This window comes from Pseudopipra pipra, chromosome 3, assembly GCF_036250125.1.
Source record: "Pseudopipra pipra isolate bDixPip1 chromosome 3, bDixPip1.hap1, whole genome shotgun sequence".
Taxonomy (NCBI): Eukaryota; Metazoa; Chordata; class Aves; order Passeriformes; family Pipridae; genus Pseudopipra; species Pseudopipra pipra.
Genome location: NC_087551.1, coordinates 21867973 through 21892255, shown reverse-complemented (window position 1 = coordinate 21892255; position 24283 = coordinate 21867973). Strand labels below are relative to the sequence as shown.

The 24283-nt window shown below is 39.8% G+C and overlaps 1 protein-coding gene across 1 annotated transcript in view; it reads right to left on the bottom strand.

Annotated features, from left to right (window-relative positions):
• Window positions 1-24283, bottom strand: part of PTPN14 (protein tyrosine phosphatase non-receptor type 14) — a 112955-nt gene that overhangs the window by 58068 nt on the left and 30604 nt on the right. The window contains exons 2-3 of the mRNA XM_064648244.1: window positions 13083-13411; window positions 5713-5882 (exon numbers count right to left, since the gene is read on the bottom strand). Of these exons, the coding sequence (XP_064504314.1) occupies window positions 5713-5882; window positions 13083-13259 (347 nt within the window). The 5' untranslated portion in view covers window positions 13260-13411. The remainder of the gene's footprint in view (window positions 1-5712; window positions 5883-13082; window positions 13412-24283) is intronic.

Below are 24283 nucleotides of genomic sequence, written 5' to 3'. Positions count from 1 at the left end.
CTAGTGGAAAAGACAGCAGTGACTGGTAGAAAACTGCAGCTGATTGTACTTTTTTGAGGGGAAGCAAAAATCCAGGATTTGTTAAAATAGATTTGCCAAAACATTTTTCCCTATAAATATGAAGCAGTCAAACACTAATTTTTTCCCCTCTACATTATCCTCATATGATTTAAAAATTCATACAGTCCTAAGAGTCTGTAGCTCTGTACACTTTAGAAGAATGTTTTCACTTAACACTTGCAGAAAAATAAAGAAAGCGAAAGGCAGGGAATTGTAAAGGAGAAATATTTCCTTAAAAGACAGACAGAAAAACAATAGCTACAAGAAATGGTGAAGAGAAGAGTATGGAAATAAAATATCAGAGAAAATAAATGCTCGCTTAGTTACAGAAGGATAAGCTTGAGGTTGATTTTTCACAGATCCTCCAGAAAAGAGGCTTGGGAGCCACATGCTCTAATTTTCCACCTGCAAACACATTCATTCCCACACTTTGCAGGTGCAGCCATCCCATTCCAAACACTGCTTCCTTTCACAGGAAAGCTGTAAAGCACGTTCTTCTGGGAAAATGCAGAGCTGACAGCTGAACTTGAGGCAAAAGACCAATGCAGCACAGTGCAGATGCTGGAATATGTCCCTCCCTACAGAACTGTGCATACCAGACCTACCCTGCACAGCACCACGGGGACCCAGCCCCAGGGTGGCCACCCACACTAGGAGTTGCTCTGATTCCACAGGATTATGTCCCAGTCTGCAACAGCACAAACACCACTGGACATTACTAACCGCAAAGCACATAGTAAGATACTGAAAACTTCTTCCAGGAAAGAGAAAAGAAAAACGAATGAAAGCACACCTTCATTCCTTCACAGGAGGCACAGCAGTATAACGTGCTAAGACACAGGTACTGTGGAGAGCAAAATGTGACTTCAGTTTTTCCTTAGAACTGTGGTAAAGGAGTGGAGGGAAAGAAAAAGGCCATGGATTGTCTGATAGTTGTGCAGAAAGCAGCATCGCACCCACATTTTCAGAAAGCCACAAGAGTGTGTGGGTTCTCTGTTTTTGGAACAAGAGCACAGTGAAAGCAAGCTTGTTTACTTTAGACACTGTACAAAGGCTTTTTTTTAAAATAAATGGTTGAAAGGATGCCTCCTCTCTGAGGAGTTAGCAGAAAATAAAAGGCAGATTTATATGTCTAATCTATGCAAATATCTACTCTACAGGGCATCACAAAGACTGCTTTATATCAGACAGTACGCAGATCCCAGGTGCTTTAAATATGCCAAAAACCTGCACAGCATCTCCACCTGTGATGGCTGCTCACTGAGAACAGCTGGATGACTAAAAAGAGGTTGTCTAAGTAGCCTTTCATGAAAAATGCCTTTTGCTAATGTGCCAATCCCCATACTCCCACCCAAATTACTCCTGATGTAGCTGCCATTGAGTCTGAAGAGGGGGGTTTTTTGGTTTTTGTTTGTTTTGGGTTTTAATTTGGTTTATCACAAATTGTTCTAGAAATTTTCAAATTATAGCAATAACAATATAGTGAAACTCCTACTGACACCTGAAGAAATTATCATGGGGTTTTAAATAATCTGTGGAAATTGAAAACATCTGTGGGACTGGGCGCCAGTAAAATGCCATGACCAGCAGTCAAGGAGATGCTGGAATCACTTAGATCTTGGAGGAGACAGAGAATATATGCAGATGGGAGCCTCAACTCAAGAGAAAAGAAACAGGGTAGAAAGAGTAGGGAAGTAACAGGTCTAGAGGGTAGGAATTTGCTTTCCTAGGAGAAGGCCTAATGCCTAATGCTATTACATTGAAAATAAGGCATAGAAATATTATTTATGTCATGGTCATTACCAGAAAGAAAAGACAGGTACTGTATAACTGGTGTCAGCTTTCTGTAAGTTTCCCCAGGACAGGTCAAGAAACATGGCTCCCCTGAGAAGCCTGCCAGTCCTACTCAGAACCACGAACAGAACAAGACTGACAGTGTCCTGCTGGTGCTTCTTACCCAGACCCAATGATTCACTTTGCCCAAACAGGAAAAAAACACCCACATAGCTAATGTTTGCATCGTTAAGCAAGTGTCAGTTTTACAAAAAAAGAAGGGAAGAACTGTAAGCTAGAGTCAGATCTGATCTACTAAAATCAGTAACATGTCCCCCAGAGTACTCTTTGCCTCTTTTTTTTCTTGTAGGCCTCAGAGATTGGCTTCAAAGAGCTTAAGAGCTGAATAAACTGCTCTTAAGTCTTTTCATTTTCTTTCCCAAGGATCCTACAGGCCCTTCTTTCTTATATTATCAAAAATACCTATTACAAACTAACTACAGGCACCTCACGTTAAGACACGGCAGTACTTGTGTTTATAAGTACTTGTGTTTATAAGAGCCTACTGCTCTACAAGTCCTCAGTAACCAGTTACATGGCCAGTCCAGGCAACCCATTCACTTACTCAGTCACTCAGCACTCATCCACAATTTGAAATTATGAGGTCATTTGGGCACAAACTGAAATACAAGAAATACTTCCTAAGCATAAACCCCCTCCTTTATTGCAAGGGTGACTGAACAATGGAACAGATTTTCTGGAGAGGGTGTGGAGTCTTGCCCTCCATAAATACATTCAATATCCAATGGGACAGAGTCCTAGTGCATTCTCCTCTAGCTGACCTTCCTCTGAGCAGACAGTCTCCAGAGGCACCTTCTAATCTCAGCCATTCTGCAACAGCTACTCATGTTTTGCTTCAGCAAGTCAACAGACACTCCCACTCCTGTGAGGGACAGCACTGACTTCTTTCTGCATTACTATTCCACTCCTCTCCCAGCATGTCACGTGCAGACAGGTTTCCATAGAGTCTGTTCCGCACTGGGGGACATAATGCTTGGAGCAGTGTTACTCACTCTTATTTCTGCATCCAGACTTTGCTTGTGCAATATAGGAAGTTACCAGCAAAACCATGAGGAGCTCCTGACCACTACCATCACCTGCAGGCAGCTAAAGTCCAGTGGCCTGCAGGTATAATTAGCATTTTATACTTCCAGTGGTAATGATAAAATGTAAAGGAGTTATGCTTCTCTAAATATTGTCTTATTTGTACTGGGATTCTTCCTGTTGGTCCCAATCACCAAACAGTAGCAGAACATAAAATGGTCCACAAATAGTCTTGAAGAGGCAGATGGTCTTTCAAATAGAAATGATTAAGGAACACTACCTCAGAGCCACTGACTGATACCCTAAGTAACACTTCTCTCAATCATCAAAACCCAAAAGCCTCGGATCATTTTCCCTTTTTGCGATGACAGTACATAAGGAACAGGAGGTTGCAGTCACTGGAAACAGGAAGGAATATTCAATTCAGCAACAAATCCATCAAAACCAGCTGTCAGTCTCAATCTAGATCAGAGGCAGAGTAAACCAGCTCAGGAAACCAAGTCCCAGGTTTCTGAATGTTTCCATGAACACTGACATAATGCATAAGCATTCTCAGAAGACTTTTCATCATGTTCAAGGAATATTAATCAACCCCAGAAATTCTGGAGTCTACAATTAACTAAAAGCTTTGGCTGAGAGATTTGGTTTCACTTCAAGCTCCAAACATGGCCAGGCAAGCTCAAGGCTGGAGATGTTTCCACTAGAGAAGGTTACAAAGGTTCACTAGTAGCAGTACTGTCACCAGCTTTGCAGCTTCAGCCTTTGGTGACGGTTTTGTTTTGGGGTTGAGTTTGTTTTGCGATGGTTCTGTAGCTTCCCAGAAGGAGATGAAGTGTCTCATCACAAGTTTTGCATTTAAGACAGATTTGTCGTTTGTACCTAAACATAAGTCAAATACATAGGCACTGAGTGGGTGAGTCCAGTGCCTACCTCAACATTACGTGTAATCATATCATGATCAAGCCTAATCCTAAAAGCAGCCAGTATCAAATTAAAAACAAATGTTTAATCAGTTTACCAAGAGCAAACAAAGCCAAAAAAAGCCCTACGAGCCCCCATCCATCTGTCCACCTCATCATGCTGTAGGCTAAGCCTTTCTCTGCCATTTGTTTCAGAAGAGTCCTCTGTGTCCTCACCTTTCGTTGCTTCAAATACGAATCTACCTATTGCACAGCTGAAGGTTCTCTGCCATCACACCATCTACAGTGCAGCAATTCCACTTCACGGAATAAACAAACAGACCTTAGCAGGCTGTTCTGTATCTGAAATCCACTAGTAAACTGCGGGCTTTGCTACAGACATTTGAAGAAACACAAGAGCCACTTATAAGACTCTGCAGCTTATGTTATCAATCACTTCAGAAAGAAAAACAATTCAGCAGCCACTCCAGTTGAGAGCACTGCGAAGTTCAATTGTCACTGAAATGTTTTGTTATTACCAACCCGGGCAGAATGAGCAAATATACCCCCGCAGGTGAGCTATGAATGAGCAATCAGCACTGCAGGCTGCAGCTTGAAGAGATAATAGCATCCAAGTAGCTACAATGCTTCCTTACACACAACTAGGCTAGGATTGGGCTGACAATATGAGCAACAGAACATTTCAGGCATTCTGTCTGCACATTAAATAATTCTGAAGGAAAAGAATATGAGGCTCCCCTCTCCCAATGCATACACAACAAGAAGATACAGATACAGACAAGCATTAATGTTTGGTCTATTATCAGAGAAATTTAAGCTTTATATGCTTTTATCCCACTGTTTGGCAAGAAATCAACATATACATTACTCAAGGGATGGCTTGACAGCTGCCATTTTAAGAAACAAATTTTACCAAAGTCAATTTTCCAGTTTAGACCTTATGACCACGTGGTGAATTTCAGGTTTGCACCAACAGAACATTTTTTTCAGTGGGGAGGCTTCTGCCACCCTGTAGCCTTCACCCACTTATTCCAGGTTTTACCTCTAGTTTTGCAGATGCAACTTTCCTCTAGACCAGATAAATGAAATAATTTTGGTTAAAAGAAAACAAGCCCACCCCTTTTGGGTTGAGGTGGGCTTTTGTTTCCTTGCTCTCTTTTTTTTTTCTTTGAATTAATTTAAATATAGCACAGATGTGCAAAAACCACACAGTGATGTGGTTTACAAAAATAGCCCCTCAAAACAGTTGTAATGTTACAACTGCAGCACAGGGCTTTCAATAAAACAGTAATTCCCACTGAAGTTGTTTGCAAAAAGTATGCCCTGATCATAATTAAAGACTAATACCCTCCACCAGTTTTAGTCTTTTTGTGAAGCATAAGGGGAAAAATGAGGAGTGGAATGGGCAAAACCCACAAAAAGATGCTAAAGTTCACTTTCAGCAAACACAGGTAGACTTAAGAATACTAAACTAAAACTCTATAGGACCTATAGAGGTCCTTTGCCTATGGCTTCCTTTTCATCAGTAGAGGGTTAAGGAAAAAAAAAAAAGTATGGTCACCATGGTCCCTTTTAAAATTTATGAGGTTTTTAAACATTTTAAACATAACTATTACTCCCTTTTTTTTTCCTGCAGTTGGTCATGCATAATCATTCACCAATACAGTGCTTTTTTTTCCCCTCAAGCAGGCATAACTAAGTGGTGATTTCTCTCATTATTTTCCCCAGTTGGGCAATCAGCAGGAGAGGAAATAACGGGATGATACCTGAGCAAATACTGAATGCCAGAAACAAAGCAACTGTCCATTCCCTCACAGCTCTATCATGGTAGTGTGAACTGAGGGAAACCACATACCTTGTTACCTCCTGCTGCAGCCGGGAGACACTGGGCACATAGAACATTACCCCAAAGAAAAGCAAGGGCTCATTGGCAAATTTGTCCAGCTGCTTCTTCAGAGGCTTTTCCAGTTCAACCCAGCGATCTTGCTGGTTCTTGCTGAGAAACCAAAGGCCAAAGTAGTGAGTCTAGATAAACAAACAAAATAGTGTCAGTTTACCTTTTCCAGCTAGATGACATGCACAGGCACAATGACACAAATGCAAATAAGAACAGATGGCATTGTGTACCTTTTTCCATATGCAAAACCAGAGTAATTTCTTTCTTACTGCCCTTTTTTGTAGGACAGTTTAGAAGACAATCTCTTCCAGGGCACACTGAAGAGCTCTACCTTACATTAAGGCACAGGTGACATAAATGATTTACAGAAAGTGTCTGAGTCTTTCTTTTCTTAAAAGACACCAGTGCCTTGCAAACAGACAGCAAACACTACGTCTGAATTAAAGCAAAAAGGCTTCACATGACTTTGGACGAGGCCCACTGCACACGAAGGACAAGGACTCTTCCAACTATAAAAAGAAAAGAATGCAAACCCACATGCATAAGTCAAAATATATCTACCAATACCAGAACCATTTACCCAATGCAGAACATGTTTGCTCCTTTTTTTTAATACACTCACAAGATTTTATGATGGACAAATATATGCTTAAAATGTGCATATCACACAAGTTGTTTGCTCTAGGCTTTACAGAAACACCAGAAAAACCTCACCTGTTTCCTATCCAGTGTAAATCTCAATGGCTATAGTACCTACTCTATAAGCTCCATGGGACTGCTGCTGGTGAAGGGTAATTACCTATTGCACAGTTGAAGGTTCACTGGAACAGCGTTCACTGGAACTAGAGCTTCAAATACTATAAATTGGTAATAAGCAGCAGAAGGAATAGCCAATCCATCACAAGGGATTTTATTGAAAAGCCCTTAAAAACATCAAGTACTATGACTACAGATCTGAAGAAAAGGTGAAAAAATTTGTTCATATTTAGCAAAGAAATTAATCCATCATGCATATTTTCCATGCTTGGAAATATGTCTGTAAACCTAACTGTAAAGTTTGCATCAACACCTTTTTCTTCAGTTTTTCATCTGAGATCATCTGGAGATTTCTAGCAGCATCTTCAATATAAAAGATCACTTCATGCTACCACCGGAATCAACGAAGCAAACTGTGAGAGGGACTTTTGGGGACACCAAGCGGATTTAGGGTCTGAAAGTGGGATCATTACTATTTCTGTATATTTCTCATTTTATTTCAATAAACCTTTTTCTTGGTGTTTAATCCAACTGACTCCCTGTTCAATGAAAACTTTCAAGTAGTTTCCATTAGATCAGATTAATCCTAAAACAAATAGAACATTTTATTGTTATAGCTTAATTTACCTGGACAACAATCCTACCAGAGGCAGTCACAATCCTTTAAACACAGCACCACATTTTAAATAAAGATACTTGAGACAAAGATTCCTTATTTGCTGTTTCATAGAGTTTTCATTTGAAATTATATTTAATACATTCAAAACATTTGGCCTATATAAATCAACTATAAATATTTCATTGACTGAACCTCCCAAATGTTCACAGTTGTAAATAAAAAGTCTTCAAAAGTAGCAGGCAAATTGCAGATGTTAAGACTTTACAAAATCCACCATCAACAACCTGTTTCACTTTGCTAAGGAAGCTTCTATAAAAACCATCACGCGCACCATGACTTAGCACACAACATAAGGACAACTAATGCAATACCAAAAATTTTAAATGCTTACAAGTGACAACAAAACAGCAGGGGAAACCCTGCTTCAACCACTTTATAGCTGAAGGCACGTAAGAGACAATCATGCAAATCTCTGAATGGCAGCACAGGTGTATTTACATTAGGGTCTCATTACATACGTATTTTTCACTTTGGAGAACGTCCAGACTAGCATTTAACTAAGGTGATAACTAATTCAACTTGATTCCTCAATTAAGCCTGACAAACAGCTTGAGCACTGCTCAGTCTGGTACAATGAAGCAAGCTTGTTTCTTTGTAGTATTTCCTTCTAGAAATTAAAGGTATCTTCAATAAATCGATCTATCTACCAGGGCACAAATAAATCAAGAAGTCAGCATCTTTCATAGGATTAACTTAAAACAAAACTAACCAGTTCACTCATACATGTCTACTCTCCCTTTGTAATCATCAGTGGATAAAAACTTTTTTCTGACAAGATCACCATGATAGTAATTAGATTAAAATGAAAGTGGGAGGAACAGTGGAGGCATCAAACAAAAGAGATTAATGTGAAAACAGAAAAAAGCAGTGATTTTACCATCTCATAAGGGAAACCCTTTAACACAGAAATACTCGAAAATCACTGTAGGGCAGCTCACTCTCAGCAAGAAACAGTGCAGAGCTGGGAAAACAGAGCTTTAAAAAGTAAACATCCACATCACCTAGGACCCAAATTTGCAGTGCCAAGTACTGGTAAAAGATCTAGCAACTAAGAAGGTTTGGAATCTGAAGTCTAAGAGTTATTCAAGGGCATTGCAATTAAACAAATCAAATGAGCACAGTCTCTCCCCTTTGAGTGGGGGCTGGGGGACAACAGAAGTTTAGATTTGCTACAGTAAAAAGGTTCTTCAAGTACCAAATCCAGAATCCTGAATCAATCCCAAGGAAAAAGAAGTAAAGGAAATGCAGTGTTGAAGCTTCTAGACTACAGCAGATATCATGGACCAAACATGGCAGCATGTATTTTGCACAATTAAAAGACAACTGTTTTCCTGGAAAGCAGCCTGGAGAAGATCAAGCAATTGCAGATTAAGCACAGGAACTGAATACAGAGCACAGCTAAAGTCACAAATGCATCCACTTTGGAGAGACAACCCACACAGTTATCTGAACAACAGCTCCCTGTCACAGGAACTTTACTTCTTGAAAACATTAGTATTTTTTAAGAACACACGGTGGAGAAGAACTTTTGCAGCCACTGCTTTGAATGCCTGAAGATACTCTCTCTGGTAGGAACATTTATAATCCCCAAACAGAAATGGAGGATTGTGGGACTGGAAACAGCTGGACCATCAAATTCAATATGCCAGGACCAGGCATATGGCTGTCCAGAAGGCCTCACAGAGTGTGAGTCATCTGTTGCCATGCTCTTCAGTCCACAAAGCATTTTTGTTGTACAGACACCTCACAAATCAGTGGAGGGGATATAAAAATGGGATCTTTAATCTATAGGTGGCTGATTTAAAACTAGGTTGATTCCAAAAGCTAGTCTGTTTGTCCATCTGTAAAAAAGGGAATCACTGACTTCACTCCACTTTTCATGGAATAAATATCTATACCTACAGCTGGCAGGCTCTAAAGTAACACAGACTGCTCTCAAGGTTTTAAAATTTGTCTCACCTACCACATATTACCTCATACGTAGTACAGGGAAGCTGGTTTACGCTCCTCTAGGAGCTGTGGTCCTCTTTTAAAGCAGCAGACAAGAACCAGAGCACTTCTAAACCCCAATGACACTATGTGAAAAGGTGATCCTGGAAATACAGTGAGTCAGAAAACTGGATACACAAAAAACTGTGCTGAGAAGTCTTAAAATAAATTATATTGTAGCTGCCACTCAAGAGACAACATATTCATTTTGAACTTGGACTTAGCTATATTCCCAAGTCCACAACTACCCCTGCCTTTATACTGGGCAAAACAAGTAGAATTGTCAACAACCAGAGATGATAGACAATTACTAAACCAGCAAATGTTATTAAAAAAAATTCATCAAGACTGCCTGGTGTTTATTAAAGCATCTAGTTAAGTGGCCAGCTAAATATTTATCCTTGAGAAAGAGACAGAGTTCCATCTCCTCTGGGCAAAAAGCATTAAGCCCTGCTATCCCAGGGCACTTGCACAGAGAGGAAGGTACCATTTACAGCAGTCAATTATTCATAGAAGGTCTTTTGTCCTAGCACCGCCTGACCTGAGCCCCATCCCAGCTTTGTTGGCAAAAGCAACCTGGCTGCCAAACCCAGATTTTCAGTCATGACCTACAAGAAAAGGGCACCTTCTAGGGCACAAGAAAATAAAGGTCAGAATCCCAGCAAAAGGGCACCCCTGCACAGTGGTCAGCATCTGCCTGCAACGCTGAGCTCATCCTCCTCCTGCTTTGGATCATAGTGCTGGAGACAACACTGTGAAATTTAGGTCAAAAAAATAATGTTGGTTAGAAAGGACCTTCTTGCCCTCTCCCTCATTTACAGTATGACAAACATAACATCTTTAAACATTTTAAGGATAACAAAAAGAAGGAGACATGAAAACTCACAACAGATTTGTACAGATTACCCTGCTATTTCAAGCAGGTTCACCTAGTCTCACTTGAAAGGAAAAATGCGATTATGTTGGAAAAAAACTCTTATAATCTGTGCACATACAGACAAGATTATAAAATGACATTTCTGACCTTGTCTTTCCATCCTTTCCCTTCCTCCCCTCTTCTCATCTTTACTTTTTACATAATGTTGGCACAAAAGCTCATTTAATTGGAAGTGGTAACTGTCCAACTAGAAGACCTGATGCTTTGTCAAGAGCCTTGCTGAAAAGGAAAAAAACAGATTTTACAGTAGTTACATGGCTCCACTTTCTACTGACCTATTCCTGAACCCTGACTCAGTCGGGCAGGGAGTTGCATTCCCCAGAGATCAAATAGAAATATGCATAATCCATTAGATACTGTTTTTCAGTCATGTGTGGTATGATGGACAGTCCTTCACAACAATGCATATCTCAAACAGTTTTGCCTTTTAGCAGGAAGGGTTTGGACAATTTTTTTATTTATTTCTAAGAAATTGGCTTGAGTGAGACAAGGATGTATTCCTAACATGAAGCTAGAAGTTGTGGTATATCTGCGATTTATTTAAACGTAAGACCTAACCGAAGTGTTAACTGTGACTGCATGGAAGAGATAAATGGTATTTTAGTATTATTTTGTTAGCATGGGATGTAATGAAGCTTGGCTTATCCTTAATTGTACATTACAGTTTGCTGATTTCTACAAAAAGGCATATTCCAGCTGAAATTTTTGCTCCACTTAGGGAATTTAAAAAGTTTTTCTCCAATATGGATGCTTGCAAGAATTTTTGCCTCAGTACACTTAATGGATTTCTCTACTTAGCTATGCAGTTGCACAAATCTTGCAGAAATTTGAAGTTTGTCACAGTATTCTTGAACCTTCTGTAGAATTTGACTGGACAGCAAGTTCATGGTAAGCCTAGGGAAGGAAGGAGACAGTCACCAAATTACTTCATCAGCCTTGTTTCCTTACAAACCATGGCAGGAAGACCAGAGGTGTAGAAGAAGAATTGAATTTTGGGTCAGAGAAAGGACAGCATCCAGCACCTCCAAGGTTGCTAGCTCCAACTATTCCTCATGCAAGGAGCAGAAGAAGATACAGGGAGACCCTCTCAGAGTTGAAAGTCAATAATTCTCTCCTAAAAAACCCCAAACAAACAAACAAACAAACAAAAAAAAAAAGAAAAAACCCACTTCTGTCAAAAAGTGCTGTATTGTTGAAATCTGAACTTTACAAAACTAGTTCAATGTTGCCAAAACTTTGTTTAGAAAAAAAAGCAGGGAAGGTGATGAAAGAAGGGGAAAGCGTTCCAACAACATCAAAGCATTCTCTTCTGTGTTGTTAAAATATTTTTTTATCTTGAAACACAAACTTTTTGTGCTGACATATTTCTTTTTGCATGACAGAAATAATTTTGAAAATGAAAAAAACCCAAAGCAATAGAAAACCCCCTTGAAACTGAACACTGACCAAAACAGCTTCCTTTGCTACTCTACTGTCCAGTCTCTTTTCTCTGGAAAATTTTGAAACTTCAGGCTTTGGAACAAAGTGGAAAAAAACACTCTGAAATCACAAAATGCTTTGTAGAAAAGAACACTAACCCGCTGACAGAGTTATTGTTTGCAAATGCAGGTGGACCTCCAGAGAGGATCATTAGGCCTCAGACTTCTGCTACACCAACTAGATAAGCCCACAAGGAATATAAAGAGAATCACTTCATTCATTTCACTGCTTTCTGCATTGGAAGGAAAGGGAAGGACACAACTTCTCTCTAAGGACACCCTAAAGCATCGCCAACAGAAAGAAAAAAGAAGGGAAAAAACCAAATTACTGACAAATCTTCATCTCAAGAAGTATAGGGGAGAGATGATTCTACTAAAATCCATATTAAAAAAACAAGCTTAGTTTTCGACTAAGTATGAAAAATCACTACACAATATTGTCTCTGCCCTGTTCCTGCCTGCACGTTCTCCTGCCTATTCTGCACATAACAGAGTGAGATTCTTCTCTCATTCTTTATCATTATGAATGTATGAAAGGAATTTTTGTTTAGTTTTCATCTGCGATAATTATTTGCATGCTACTTTCTAGTTGCCACTACTACAAAGGTCTATGGACCAACTGCATAAGACACTGCAAGGGGCTGTAAAACACCACCACCAGTTGTGATCACAGAAAGCACCAGCCAGGACAGTCAGATGACAATGCAGCAAATTCCAGGCAGTGGTTTTCAACCTGTGATTTGAAAAAGTCAAGAAGCATGTAGGATACATGCAAGGAATCCACAGAAGGTAAAAGTCAGTCAGTTCATTTGTCCCATGCACGCTGGAAAGCTACTTCTAAAAAGGATTCAACACTTAAAATGAACACTAAACTCTACAGCAAGAAGTAGATAAATAAGGATTTCAATCCTTATTAAGGTAAGACTGGTTTCTTCAGCCTTTCCAGAAGCACTGGGAATGTAAAAGAAGCCTTTCAGAGTTTCAGATGTAAAATATTTCAGTTAAACAAAAGGGAAGAAAAAACCACCATGCTCAAACTGTTACCAGTTGCACATAACTGTTGCCTATTTCAGTTTTATAGTAACAAGAGTATATTTATATGAAGGTGGATATTTAAAGCCAGGGGAGTCTCCTTCCCAATGGCATAATTCAGCCATAAGTGCTGGTGAAACCAGGCTTACGTTCAGAAAAGGTTAATGTCCCTTGGCATCCCAGTTCAGAAACTAACACCCATGGCTTTCTAAGAAAAGAAACCTCATGTTCGTATTACAAAGAGCTCTCAAAGCTATGATGGATGAGCAACAGCCCAAAACCTCGAGTGCCGTTCTGCCTTCAGTTTTCATGCAATCAGACTATGTTTGTCCAAGCTCCAGCTGTTGATCATATCTGGCCAGCTCTGAGAATAACACAATTCAAATGAACAGACTGCCTGAGCTAAAAATGTGTCAAATTATACAGTGACAGATGGTCTTTCCTGGGTTACTCTTACCTCACGTAATTCCAGCCTCTGAGCAACAGCTTCCAAGCACTCCTGCCCAGTGCTCTCCACAGAGAGGGTGCACTCGATCACATTGCTGTCCAGCAGACGGATCCTTGTCACAAAGCAGTTCTTGCTCAAGACGTTGTAGCATCTGGTCCGTCGTCGCAGTTTCAGCCCGAAAGGCATGGTTGTTGGCCTGGAAGGTCACCCCTTCCCTGTACTCTTCTGAGAGTTATCAGCACACTTGTCGACTTGCCTCAAAGGCTTCTTCAATTGGTACCACTCTCCTCCAGAAATGGAGATAGCTGTCCATTCCCGGGGCAAGCTTCAAGGGATTCCTGCAAAATACGTACAAATAAGTAGACTTAAGTGTGAAATAAGGTGTTCCCAAAGTTCAGTGGGAAAGAGAAAAAGCTTTAGAGTCACATTTAAAACCATAAAATAAACACCTCCACACACAGGATTGCCAGACACTTACTACATCTCCCAAATGAACACCTTATACAACACACCTTTCAAAATACTACTTTGGCGCTGAATTTAAAGCACAGATTTAATTACAAAGCTGTTCTTTGAGAAACTCAGTACAAAAAGTAACTCTATAGGGCACACATCCAGAGGTGCTAACTCTCCCACTATTACCCCCACCACAGGGGTCTATAACATAATCTTTAAGTTTTGGTGCCCTCGGGCCAGCTTTGAAAACCTAAAAAAGCTAAGGAACAGAGGCATTGAAAAGAGGTGTGATTTTGAAAGAAGAAAGGATGTCATCAGTCAGCAGGAAATGCAGGCACTCAGCACCTCTGAAAAAAATCAAACCTAAAATATGCATGTGAAAAGCAAGAAGCATCTCAGCCATTTCAGAGAAGCCTCCTCTGAGGCAATCCCTGGCATCTTGCTCACTTCCAGCTCCAAAGCAATTCTGCATTTCACACTTTCAGGTGGAATGAGTAACTGCAGGAACACAGCTGTCAGAGACCAGGATAACACCGAGTGGGAGCAAGAGAACACATATTCTAGATATTGTTTCTAACTAATGCTCCTAGAATTTGTCAGGGACATATGCAATTGTTGAGCCAAAACACCAACTAGACAGAAGAACTAGAGATACAGAAATAATAACAAAGTGAGATCCACTTCTTTTAAAACAAAACAAAGCAAAAAGTTTAGTTAAGAGCAGGTTCAAGGTAAACTAAAAGAAAGCATTTGCACTGACACAACCGGCTTTCCATGTGCTGAGAGGAATGAAATAAAAAGGAAATTACTTGCTACCAAGCCTTCCTGGTTTTATATGAACATTATGGAGAAAGAAATAGAGGAACACTACATACTGGCATTTAAAAGTCCGTTTCTCTTAACAAATAGTACTGCAAATGAAAAATTAGATCCCATTTCCTTGCTACTTAAGAGAAGCAAGGGAAGGTATTGCCAGCAGAGTATGCATCATTTAGCTGAAGATGACATTTCAAAGAGATAGTACATTGCCCACATGTATCCTTTGGCACGGAACTGCACAGATCAGTTGTTTTCACTTTTTACTGAATGTCGTTGTTATGGAGATTTTTAAAAGCTGCCCATTTGACTACAGTGGTTATCATTACACTCGAAAAATAATTATCACATATTTCATAAAACGTATTTTCCAAAGTCACTATAACTTGGCATTTATTAGGGGGTTAAAGTAACACAAGCAAAAAGGAAAAAACAAAACAAAACAAAAAACAAACAAAGAGAAAACCACAAAACTTTTCACTGGTAAGGTATGTGACTACCCTGGTAGTCTACTATATACACCAGAGAAAAGCCTAGAGACTTTGAGAAGGGGCACTTGACTGAAGTGCAAACAAACCTATCAAATTAGCAGCTGTGGTTTAATCTCCCATTTTTAACTTTCATGGGTACAGACATAATGTATTATTTTCACACAATTGCATGAGATAGCTGTTATACCTTGCATTGCTGTAACATCAGAAGCCATCAAAGACACATAAATACATCCTCACAACAATTTGATGAGGCAGGGATGTGTTACTCATGACTCACAGAAAAGGAATTGAAACAAACATTCACCAGCTTGTTCAACATGGCTTAAGAGAATGGCTTCAGATCTATCTACTAAAACATGCAGGCCAGGTTACAGCTTTAACCCCTGCCAACTACTTGCCAATCACCATGCTGACCAACCTATCTGAAACTACAGCATAGATTTGTAAAGAGGGAAGAATGGAAGGAAATTACAGAGAGGGAAGGGTGTGGAGGACTACATCTTATCAGGAACAGAATTTTTTTTCAGGCTCTGTCTTTGCAGACTATTTTAAGTTGGACATATGGAGAGTTTTAGCTGGCCGATTCAGTTCAAAAAAACCCTTATCTTTCATTACTGTAAGTTGCACACATATCCTTGCAGAGCATAAGCCATTTTCTTTACAGTAATTGTAGTTACAGTTAGTAGTAGCCTAAAGATGAAACCAATGATAGTTAAAAAAACCCAAGTGACTGGCCTTGCTGTCCAGGCACATCGAACACTACAGCTATTGCCAGACAAGCCACCTCAGAAGGCACGTGTGCAAACTGCCCAGTTCCCGTATAACAGAAATGTTGATATGGATTGCAAATATGTTGCTCTAAATTGTACCATACTCTTAGGTAAACAAGGCCAGTATTTTCCCCACTTTTCAAAGGCAGAGAAGTAACTTGAGTTTTCCCTTAATGCTGCTGAGGGTGATCGGCCACCAGCATTTCCTAAAACTGCAGATGTACAAATGGGTTAACGGATGCACTTTGTGTAATATAGATCGGGTTATTGTTTCATTTCACTTAAACGTATGTGAACGCCCAATGACATCTCTCTCACAAAAAATGTCACACTTAAATTAGTTTCCAGTTAAAGTATGAATTGGAATGGCAAGACTAGGAACACTTAAACCAACTCAGATTGGCCCAGCCTGTGACAACTATTAATTCTCAATTCAATGTAGGTGTCTAAGTTTTCAGTTTACACACATTCTGGATGTCTGACCAACTTTTCATTAGGTTTACTTGTAAGATTACTACATAAGATATCAAAGGCCTTGGTCACAGGCTCCTAAAGTAAACAATGTTCTTTAATGTTTGTATCATCTTAAAGGCATCATAAGCATTCATTTTTACTCATAGTTATTTTGTAGATGATCAAAAAAAAGATGATGTTGAAAGACAGAAGTGTTTTGGTCTTCCAAATGAAAGATTCCATTAGAGGATCTCCTTTCCCAATTTAAAGGTTGCCAAGGAGGAGCAATGTCCCTAACCAAGTTAACCCAACTGTGCAGGTGTTCACAACACTCCTTTTCTCAGACTCACACTTCCACTTTAAGCAAAACAAAACCAGTGAAACTAAGGCAAGCCTATAAAAAGCTTATCAGATAACCATGAACCTGTCCTAATTTTAACAAAGGACTTCTATTAAGAGTGTTTCAGTTGTGAAAGAGGCAGACGTGACAAGTTTCAAATTGTCATTTTCTATTAAGGATTCATTTTTCTGAAGAGAAATTAGACTGGGCTCTTTAAAAATTTTGTTTACTTTTTTTCTTTTTGTTCAGTGTTTTCATTATTGTGGATTCTTTTTTTACCTCCCACAGCCATCCTTCAGCTTTGAGTATCAATTGCTCTTTGCGAATTAAGTTCATTCTAAGAAGTGTGCCGAATTAAACAAAGTTCTTAGCTAGAGCATAAGCTTTGGAATTTAAACACTGTGCTAAGTGGAAATTCCTTTTTTTTTAAGTACATACTTTGCAGGCATATAAAATACACAAGAAAGCTTAAGTCCCTCAACCATTTCTCAGAAAACAGCTACAAAAAAAGAAAAAAAGAAAAAATGCTTTGGAGAACCACATACAAGTTATCTGCCCATCTAACCATCTATAAGCAAGCCATCACTATTATCTGATATGGATATCAATTCAAAAGTGAAACCTCAATTCAAAAGTTGAAATAGGGTCCCTCTGAAAAACAAAAACATGGCACTAACACTCTCAGTGTCTTGGAAAGTAGTAGTCTGACAGACAGACTTTTGCAATGCTTAGACAGGCGTGTGCTGATGCCAGTGCTGTACAAAAGTAGAGGCACAGTTGGGGAACAGCAGGAACAGGGCAGCCATGCAAGGGGGGGGTGAGCTGGAGCCAAGGGTGACCCTGGCAGGACAGTGTCCTCACCCATCACAGAACAGCCTTATAGGGGATGAGCTGATAAGCAGAGCTGGGTGCTGCAAACAGGTCCATTGGTAGCCCCAGGCATGGCCTGCATTGAACCAGGTCCAGGGGGCTCCAGCATGAGGAGACAGGGCTGGAGGATGATCTGCTGCACAACTTAGGAAGAGGCTGATCTGAAATGGTCGTCCCAGACTTGTGGGCAGAGAGTGGGGTGGAAGCCCCAGATGAGGCTGGTCAGGGCCATTGAAGCACACAGGTGCACTGAGAGCCAGAAAAGGCAACATCGTTCACAGGTGCAGGACCAGGCCAGCTCTACACTCTGACTATATTTTAAATCTTTAACTCCTTCCAGCGCACGCTCATCTGAGATGGAGGCTCCATTTTGCAAAATATCTCTCCCGGAACAGTTTGATGACAAACATCGTGTACAAAATGTAAAAATCAAAACAGCTTTTTGAGAAAGCATCTATCCTAAATGCAGTTTCATCAGTATGAAGACAAAGAGATACAATATCTTAGTGGATCCTTGGTAAAGTTTAATATTCCTCTGTTTCAGGAGACCGAGGAAACAACGAACAACGAGCCAGCCCCTTTGCTATCATAGACATTGGAATCATACCAAAAAATGTTATTTACTTTAAAAAGCCATATGGATAAAGTCAAAGGCTGTAGAATAGGGAAGACCAAAGGTGGCAAAATAGAATAAAGAATGAAAAAAATTTGACACAGAATAAAACAAAACCTTTAATCCATGATCTCATGCCAAGCACAGTATAAGTTCTCCTAACAGCTTTCACTAAAAACCAGCTTAAAGATGGGCCTGATGTAAACCATGTATGTCTCAGCTCAGGACACTCTTAGCTACCTCATTCTCTACTTTGCTTGAAAGCCTTACCAGCATATAGTCTGTGTAAAGGCAGCAGACACGGAGGTATGGATCCCTCCAATGGTGTTTGATTTCTCCATAACACTACTGTATCTTGCAAGGTAGGAGAGGAGGAATCATTGATCAGTCTTGCAAAATATCCTTCCCTGTACAGAAGGGGTTTCAGAAAGTACCACTCCTTCATTGTTCAACATCAGAATACTGTTCTTCCCATATCCAGAGGCAGGAAAAAAACGCACACCTCATACAACCCAATATCTCCCAAGAATATCTCCCAAGCACAATGTTGGGTACCAAACACCTTCAGGCTGCAGATGACACAGCTGTAATTGTTTAGGGAGGAAAAGGCTAATCTGTTAGTGCTACCTACTATGAGCAACCCGCCTCCTTTACTGGCCAGTCCTGCATGAAGAACTAGGTCAGATTCACACTGTGATATGCAACACAGAATTGCTTCTGATTTTTAAGAAAACTTTGTTAGTTTCTGCACAGAATATAAACTTTCCCTATGGATCTAAATTACCTGATGCAGATAAAAATTTGTGCTCTTCCAAAACTTTTTTTTTTTTTTTTAATGAGACCTTACAGTGAAATCAGGTCAAACCACCAGTACACAAAAAGCAAATGAATGAATATTTTAGACATTTTCCAAACCTAAAACCAAAAGAAGCCAGAAATACACAAAATTCTTCCTTAGCTCTTCCAAAGTCAGCTGGGGCTGGCCAGATTTTTGTTTGTTAGTAGTTTTAAAACAAGACAGACTGAAGGGAGCAAGGGAAGCCACTAGGTGTTTTATGAGGAAGAGGCCATACAACAGAAACTGCTTCGTGAGGTAAAGGGCACTGCTCCAGTCACTGGGCATTCTCCTGCTTCTTTAAATTTATTTGAAGGCCAGGAGAGAAGAAAGGCTTATAAATAATTGAGGCGAAAATAACTCCCAGGACATTTCCAAGTACGTGACTTGCTCCTCTATCACAGACAACAGGTACAGAGTGTACTACATTCAAAGAAGCATAAATAAATAAATAAAATAAATAAATAAAAATAGAGTCTGATATGAAACGCACTTAAAGCAGAATGCTTTCCTCTCACTTCATTTGCTTTTGTACCTAATTTCTGAAACTCCAGGAAGAAAGCAATTACTGTCAAACTGCAGCCTGTATTTACCAACAGCACATGGCACCCTTCCAGCATTCCTAGCACTGCAGGAGCAGCAGCACACCTAACAGAAGTATGTAACCCTGGGCTGGGTGTGAGACCACAGCATTTGATGTAGGCTGCAAGTGGTGCACTGGCCTACAGTTTTAGGGAAGAATAAAAATAACAGTGTATAGGAGACAAGACATCTGACATAATCCATCTCCATCTAGTTGAGTTCTGTCTAGAGGAGGAAATCTCTCCCTGCAAACCCAGCTTTCTCTCCTTTGATTGCTGTCATGGGAGAGTTTCATGCAGGTAGAGCATGGCAAGGAGTATTTCTGGGCCCAACAAGGTGTCTGTATCCCACCCAGTTTTGTATCCCACTCAGTTATGGGTGGAATTCCCATAAAGCCTGATTAACTCTCAGGAGTCAAATTTATCTCTGGACAGATGAAAGGGGGGCTTTAACCATTACATAATACAAGTCTTCTGCTGCAAGGCCACTGACTTCAACTACTTGTTTATACAGTCCCTAGCAAGACATAGACCTCATCATCCTCAAGCATTTAAATCCTTAAAAATTCTTGTAGGGGTGGGAGGGAATTTGAATATTACCCTAATACAAATAGCAACAAAACTTAACATTCCCACCTCCACATTCTGGAAAAGGAGTCAAATTATAATTTTATTTCATTTTTATAACCATTATAATACCCTGCACAAAACTTTTAAAGTCTCTAAGCATCTAGAGATCCCGTACCTGTGTGCATGAATAGATGCCATGGCTTCCCTAGGACACTGAACTCGGAAGACAACTGCTACTGTTACTACTACTGTGAGTCATCAGACAACAATATGCAGTGGCCAAGGATCAAAAAAACATCTCAGTTAGCATTTCTACTTTCCCAATTCAATCACAGCCTTCCATTTCTAGGAAAACTTCCGTTCTCCAGTCGATCCATCTTTGCTGTAAAAGATCTTTTTTTATCTAAAATGTCATGTGTTTTCACTGTATCCAACTTGCGTCAGATTCTGCTTTCAGTAGTCCAAATAAAATGTCTAGAGAGGTTTAAATAAAATCAAAACAACTTCAATTGGGACCAGTTAGAATTCTACCCTTTCCTCTCCTTTGTTGCAATACCCATGAGAGTACATAGTCACTGACTCTGAAGCACATAGAGCTTTGTATGTGCACCTGTTGTTATTCCCTCCTCATGTCTCCTGCTAAAGCACCACACTTTTTATGTAAAAACACCTTTCTTGGGCATCCACAGAACTATGCAGTTTTGTGGATACCAATCTATCAGGCAGCACCTAAGTACTCTTCTGTGTCAAAGTCCACAAGTACCAAGTACTTTTATAGGTCTCACCTAGTGTGTCCAACACAGTTTTATCACAGAAAAGATGTGGACTTCCCAAACTAAAAATTAGCACCTTATTTATTACCCCCTTACTCATTGTTCCAGAATATCCTCAGCAATTCAACAGGTCTTTCTAAGGCAACAACTGATGAAGAACTCTTTTTGAGATAGTCTAAGCATTAAAGTTAGGAGTAGCATTTGCATAAAGTAACATATCTACATGATGCTTGCACTGCCATTGTGATCAGTTTTAATGCACGTAATATCAGTAATGAAGGCAGAGTTACGACTCACTTTGTAGAACTTTGTGTTCCAAAGTTGCGAAAAAAAAATAAAATCAAAATGCCAGACTCCGGTACTTTTCCTTCCCAAACAGGAAATGCTGCCTGTTTATGCCAGGTGTCTGCAGTAGCTCCACCTCCCTGTCATGGCAGGGTTTAGGTCTGCAGGGTACAGCAGTTAACCATTTACAACCCTCTCACACCTTGGCTATGGTATTCCAAGACCTCAAATAAGACACAGCCAAGAGTGCCTAGATGGCTCCTGTCCCAGGATGCAGTTTTGTACCTGAGCCAATCTCATTTAAGAGCTACCTACTACTGGGAATAGAAGGGAGGTCCTGCTCTCTTCCCCCTCCCTTAATTCCAGAGCACATTGCTACAGCTTATGTCAGCTCTGGAAATCTGCTGGGACCTCCTCCTGGCTTCAGCACTTCACCTTCCTGACTTAATAAAAGAATATGATCCTTTTCAGCTTGGTTAGTGAGTTTAAATAGCTCACAGTGGGGCCTAGAATGAGTAGCTCACTCGGCACAGGGAAGAGAGGAATCACACAGCTCAGAGAAGGCAGAATAAGAGCAATTCTGCCTTGACAGCAGTTGGTCAGGTCAGTTGAGCACCTTGTGAAATCATAGACCCGGGAAGGGTCCTGGTCTCAGCAGGCAAATGAACTCCCCAGAACATACTCCCATTATTCCTCTATGGCAAAGCTACTTCAGAATAAAAGTTGCTTTCCCTGAAATAGCCAGTTGATTCAAATTGCACAAATTTTTTGGGGGGGTTGTTTTCCCTCCCCTCTTCCCCTCCCCTTCCCCCCCAAAAATAAAAAGCATTCTGTAACTGAATGTCCATAAGAGGAGTTAATGTTGCAACATCTGGATGCATTATGTTTCTTTCATGGGACAAACCATTCAGAAGAGAAGCGAGACCAGCATTCTGGTATTTTGGCACATCTTTCTTTTAAACGTGGTACTACACTTCATCTCCAAGTGCCACCCTTCAGAAAAAGCATGAGGTCCTGCAGCCTACATTTTCACAAAACACTTCCTAGCAATCGAAGATTAGGAAAACCTAACCATTGTTGTAAGGGTCAACTATTTAAAATCCATTATATTCAAGTGACTTAAAAATTTGTGAGAAGATTTGACAGGATTCTTTACTTTTTGTCCCTATTTTATGCTTACTGGCTACAACCTGTAGCAACATAGTATCAGTGCCATTTACTTTCCTTCCAGTAAGTGACCTTTCTGAAAGGTTTTCAACTCCAAACTTGATAGAGCTACAGTGATTTTAAGGGGTTACATTTCTTGCTAAATGTGATTGATAGGCATGCAAAAACATTGTAAAAACAGTGAATTATATGCTTAATAAAAACCACAGAAAAACTTACAGCATATTTCATTATTCTCTCATGTTACAAAGATGTGAGTCAAACTAAAAAGTTCTAAACACAAGATAACATGAACAGCAGGATCAATTGCTCCTACAGGAGCAAGTATCAGATAGAAAGTAAAATTATATACCCCAGAGCATTTACATTAGCTAAACATCCACTAGTACAAACTGGTGCCCGTTGATGTGTAATTTTAAATAATGCAATAAAAAGTTGGTTAAAAAGACACAAAAGTTCAAACATCACCTATCCATCTTTAATGAAAAAAGTATCTATTCTCAAGGGCTGGGTGCAGTTTCACTTCTGTACTGGGATTCTGCAATGGAACAATGACAAGAGAGCAGTTGGAGATTAGGAAGCAAATAGCCACAATGCCTGTAAGATTGAAAGATCTGCCTGGAGCAGATTAAATGGCTTTGGTGTCAGATGAAGACTGGAAGCTTCACACCTGGATTCACACAATTCTGCTCTCAGCTGAGATCCTGCCAGGAAAGTGTGTTACAGAAGCAAAATATGGTCCTGTACACTTAATAAAGGTGTGATATTTCTGCTGCCCTTCTTCTGATTTTAATACAGCTTATACAACTGAGTTTTTACAATTTCTACTCAAACAGTGGTCATGCTTAAGTACACTCCATTCTTCTTCACTTCCTTTAATATATATATCTATGCATATATATATATATATATATATATATATAAAATAAAGTCTTTCAAATAAACAGAAACTGGGAAAATTTGGATTATAACTAGAGATTTCCAAAATGTAGCATACTACCTCTAACTCTTGAAAAAGTCAAAAAGGTATCTGTTTAACATTAGCAGGTCTCAATATATGTGGATTCCTTGGATCACCAGGAAAGAAACTGTTTTCTTTAAAAGTCTGTCTTGCAAAATCCAAAGAATTTTGAGGGTACAATTGCAGGGAGAGGGGAAAGATGAACAAGAAGCACTCAACTGGCAACACATCAAGTGTAAACAAAGTGGTGGCCACTCTAAACTGCAAACCTGTCCTTTTCCTTACAGGAACGAAATCCAGTGCTGCTCCCACTGATGTCAGTAACAAGACCAGCACCAACTGAAGCAAGACCTACACTTCCAGGGTTACAGTAAGAATAAAACTTTGTACAGTTTCTCTGAAGTTTGGAGCAATGGTCCATTCTCTTGGAGAGGCTCAATTAGGCCCATTCATGTATTAGATAATGAACTGGGATAATGCAATGGAGGAAAATGGCTGCAGATAAGCAATGAGAGCCAAGCGTGATGGGGTGGAGGAAAAAGGGATAAGATGGAGGGGGAGAGAGAAGAAAAATACAATTAAAAATGCATGCACATTGTAAATCCCAAAACACAACTGGGCACATTTAGTTACACAAGTAGATACTTCATACAAGATCATAACATGAACTTTTGAACTTGCATGGAAAAAAGCCTCTCCACTACTTAATGCGTTTAAACATCGACGCTACAAAATGCTGAGAAAATTCCTTCAAGTTGTATCAAAGGAGGATTATATTGTGGGCACATGCATGAAGAAAGCAAATCTGTTATCTTTACTGAATATAGGCCTTGATGTAAATCACACAGCCACAGTCTGTGAATAACTGCATTTGTTTCGACAGCAAAACACCTCATCTGAAATACAGAATAGCTGCCGGAAATGAGCTAATAGTACTTTTCTTTCTGTATTAAAGGATTATTTTCCAGTGCCCACTGTGTGGGCTTAAACACTAGACTGAAACAGTCAAAATACTTAGAAGTAAGATTTATGGCTAAAAAGGAGGGCGCTAGGGGGGAACCTTCTTTGAAGTGACTGACTTCTTTGACCAGTGTCTCAGAATTACTAGGCTACAAAAGGACCCCTCTCTGTGAGCAGCCCTCTGCATTTTTCCTTCATCTCTGTAGCAGATCATATTGATAAACAAGATTTGAAAACAATTACCTGGGTATCACACAGTTGGAAAG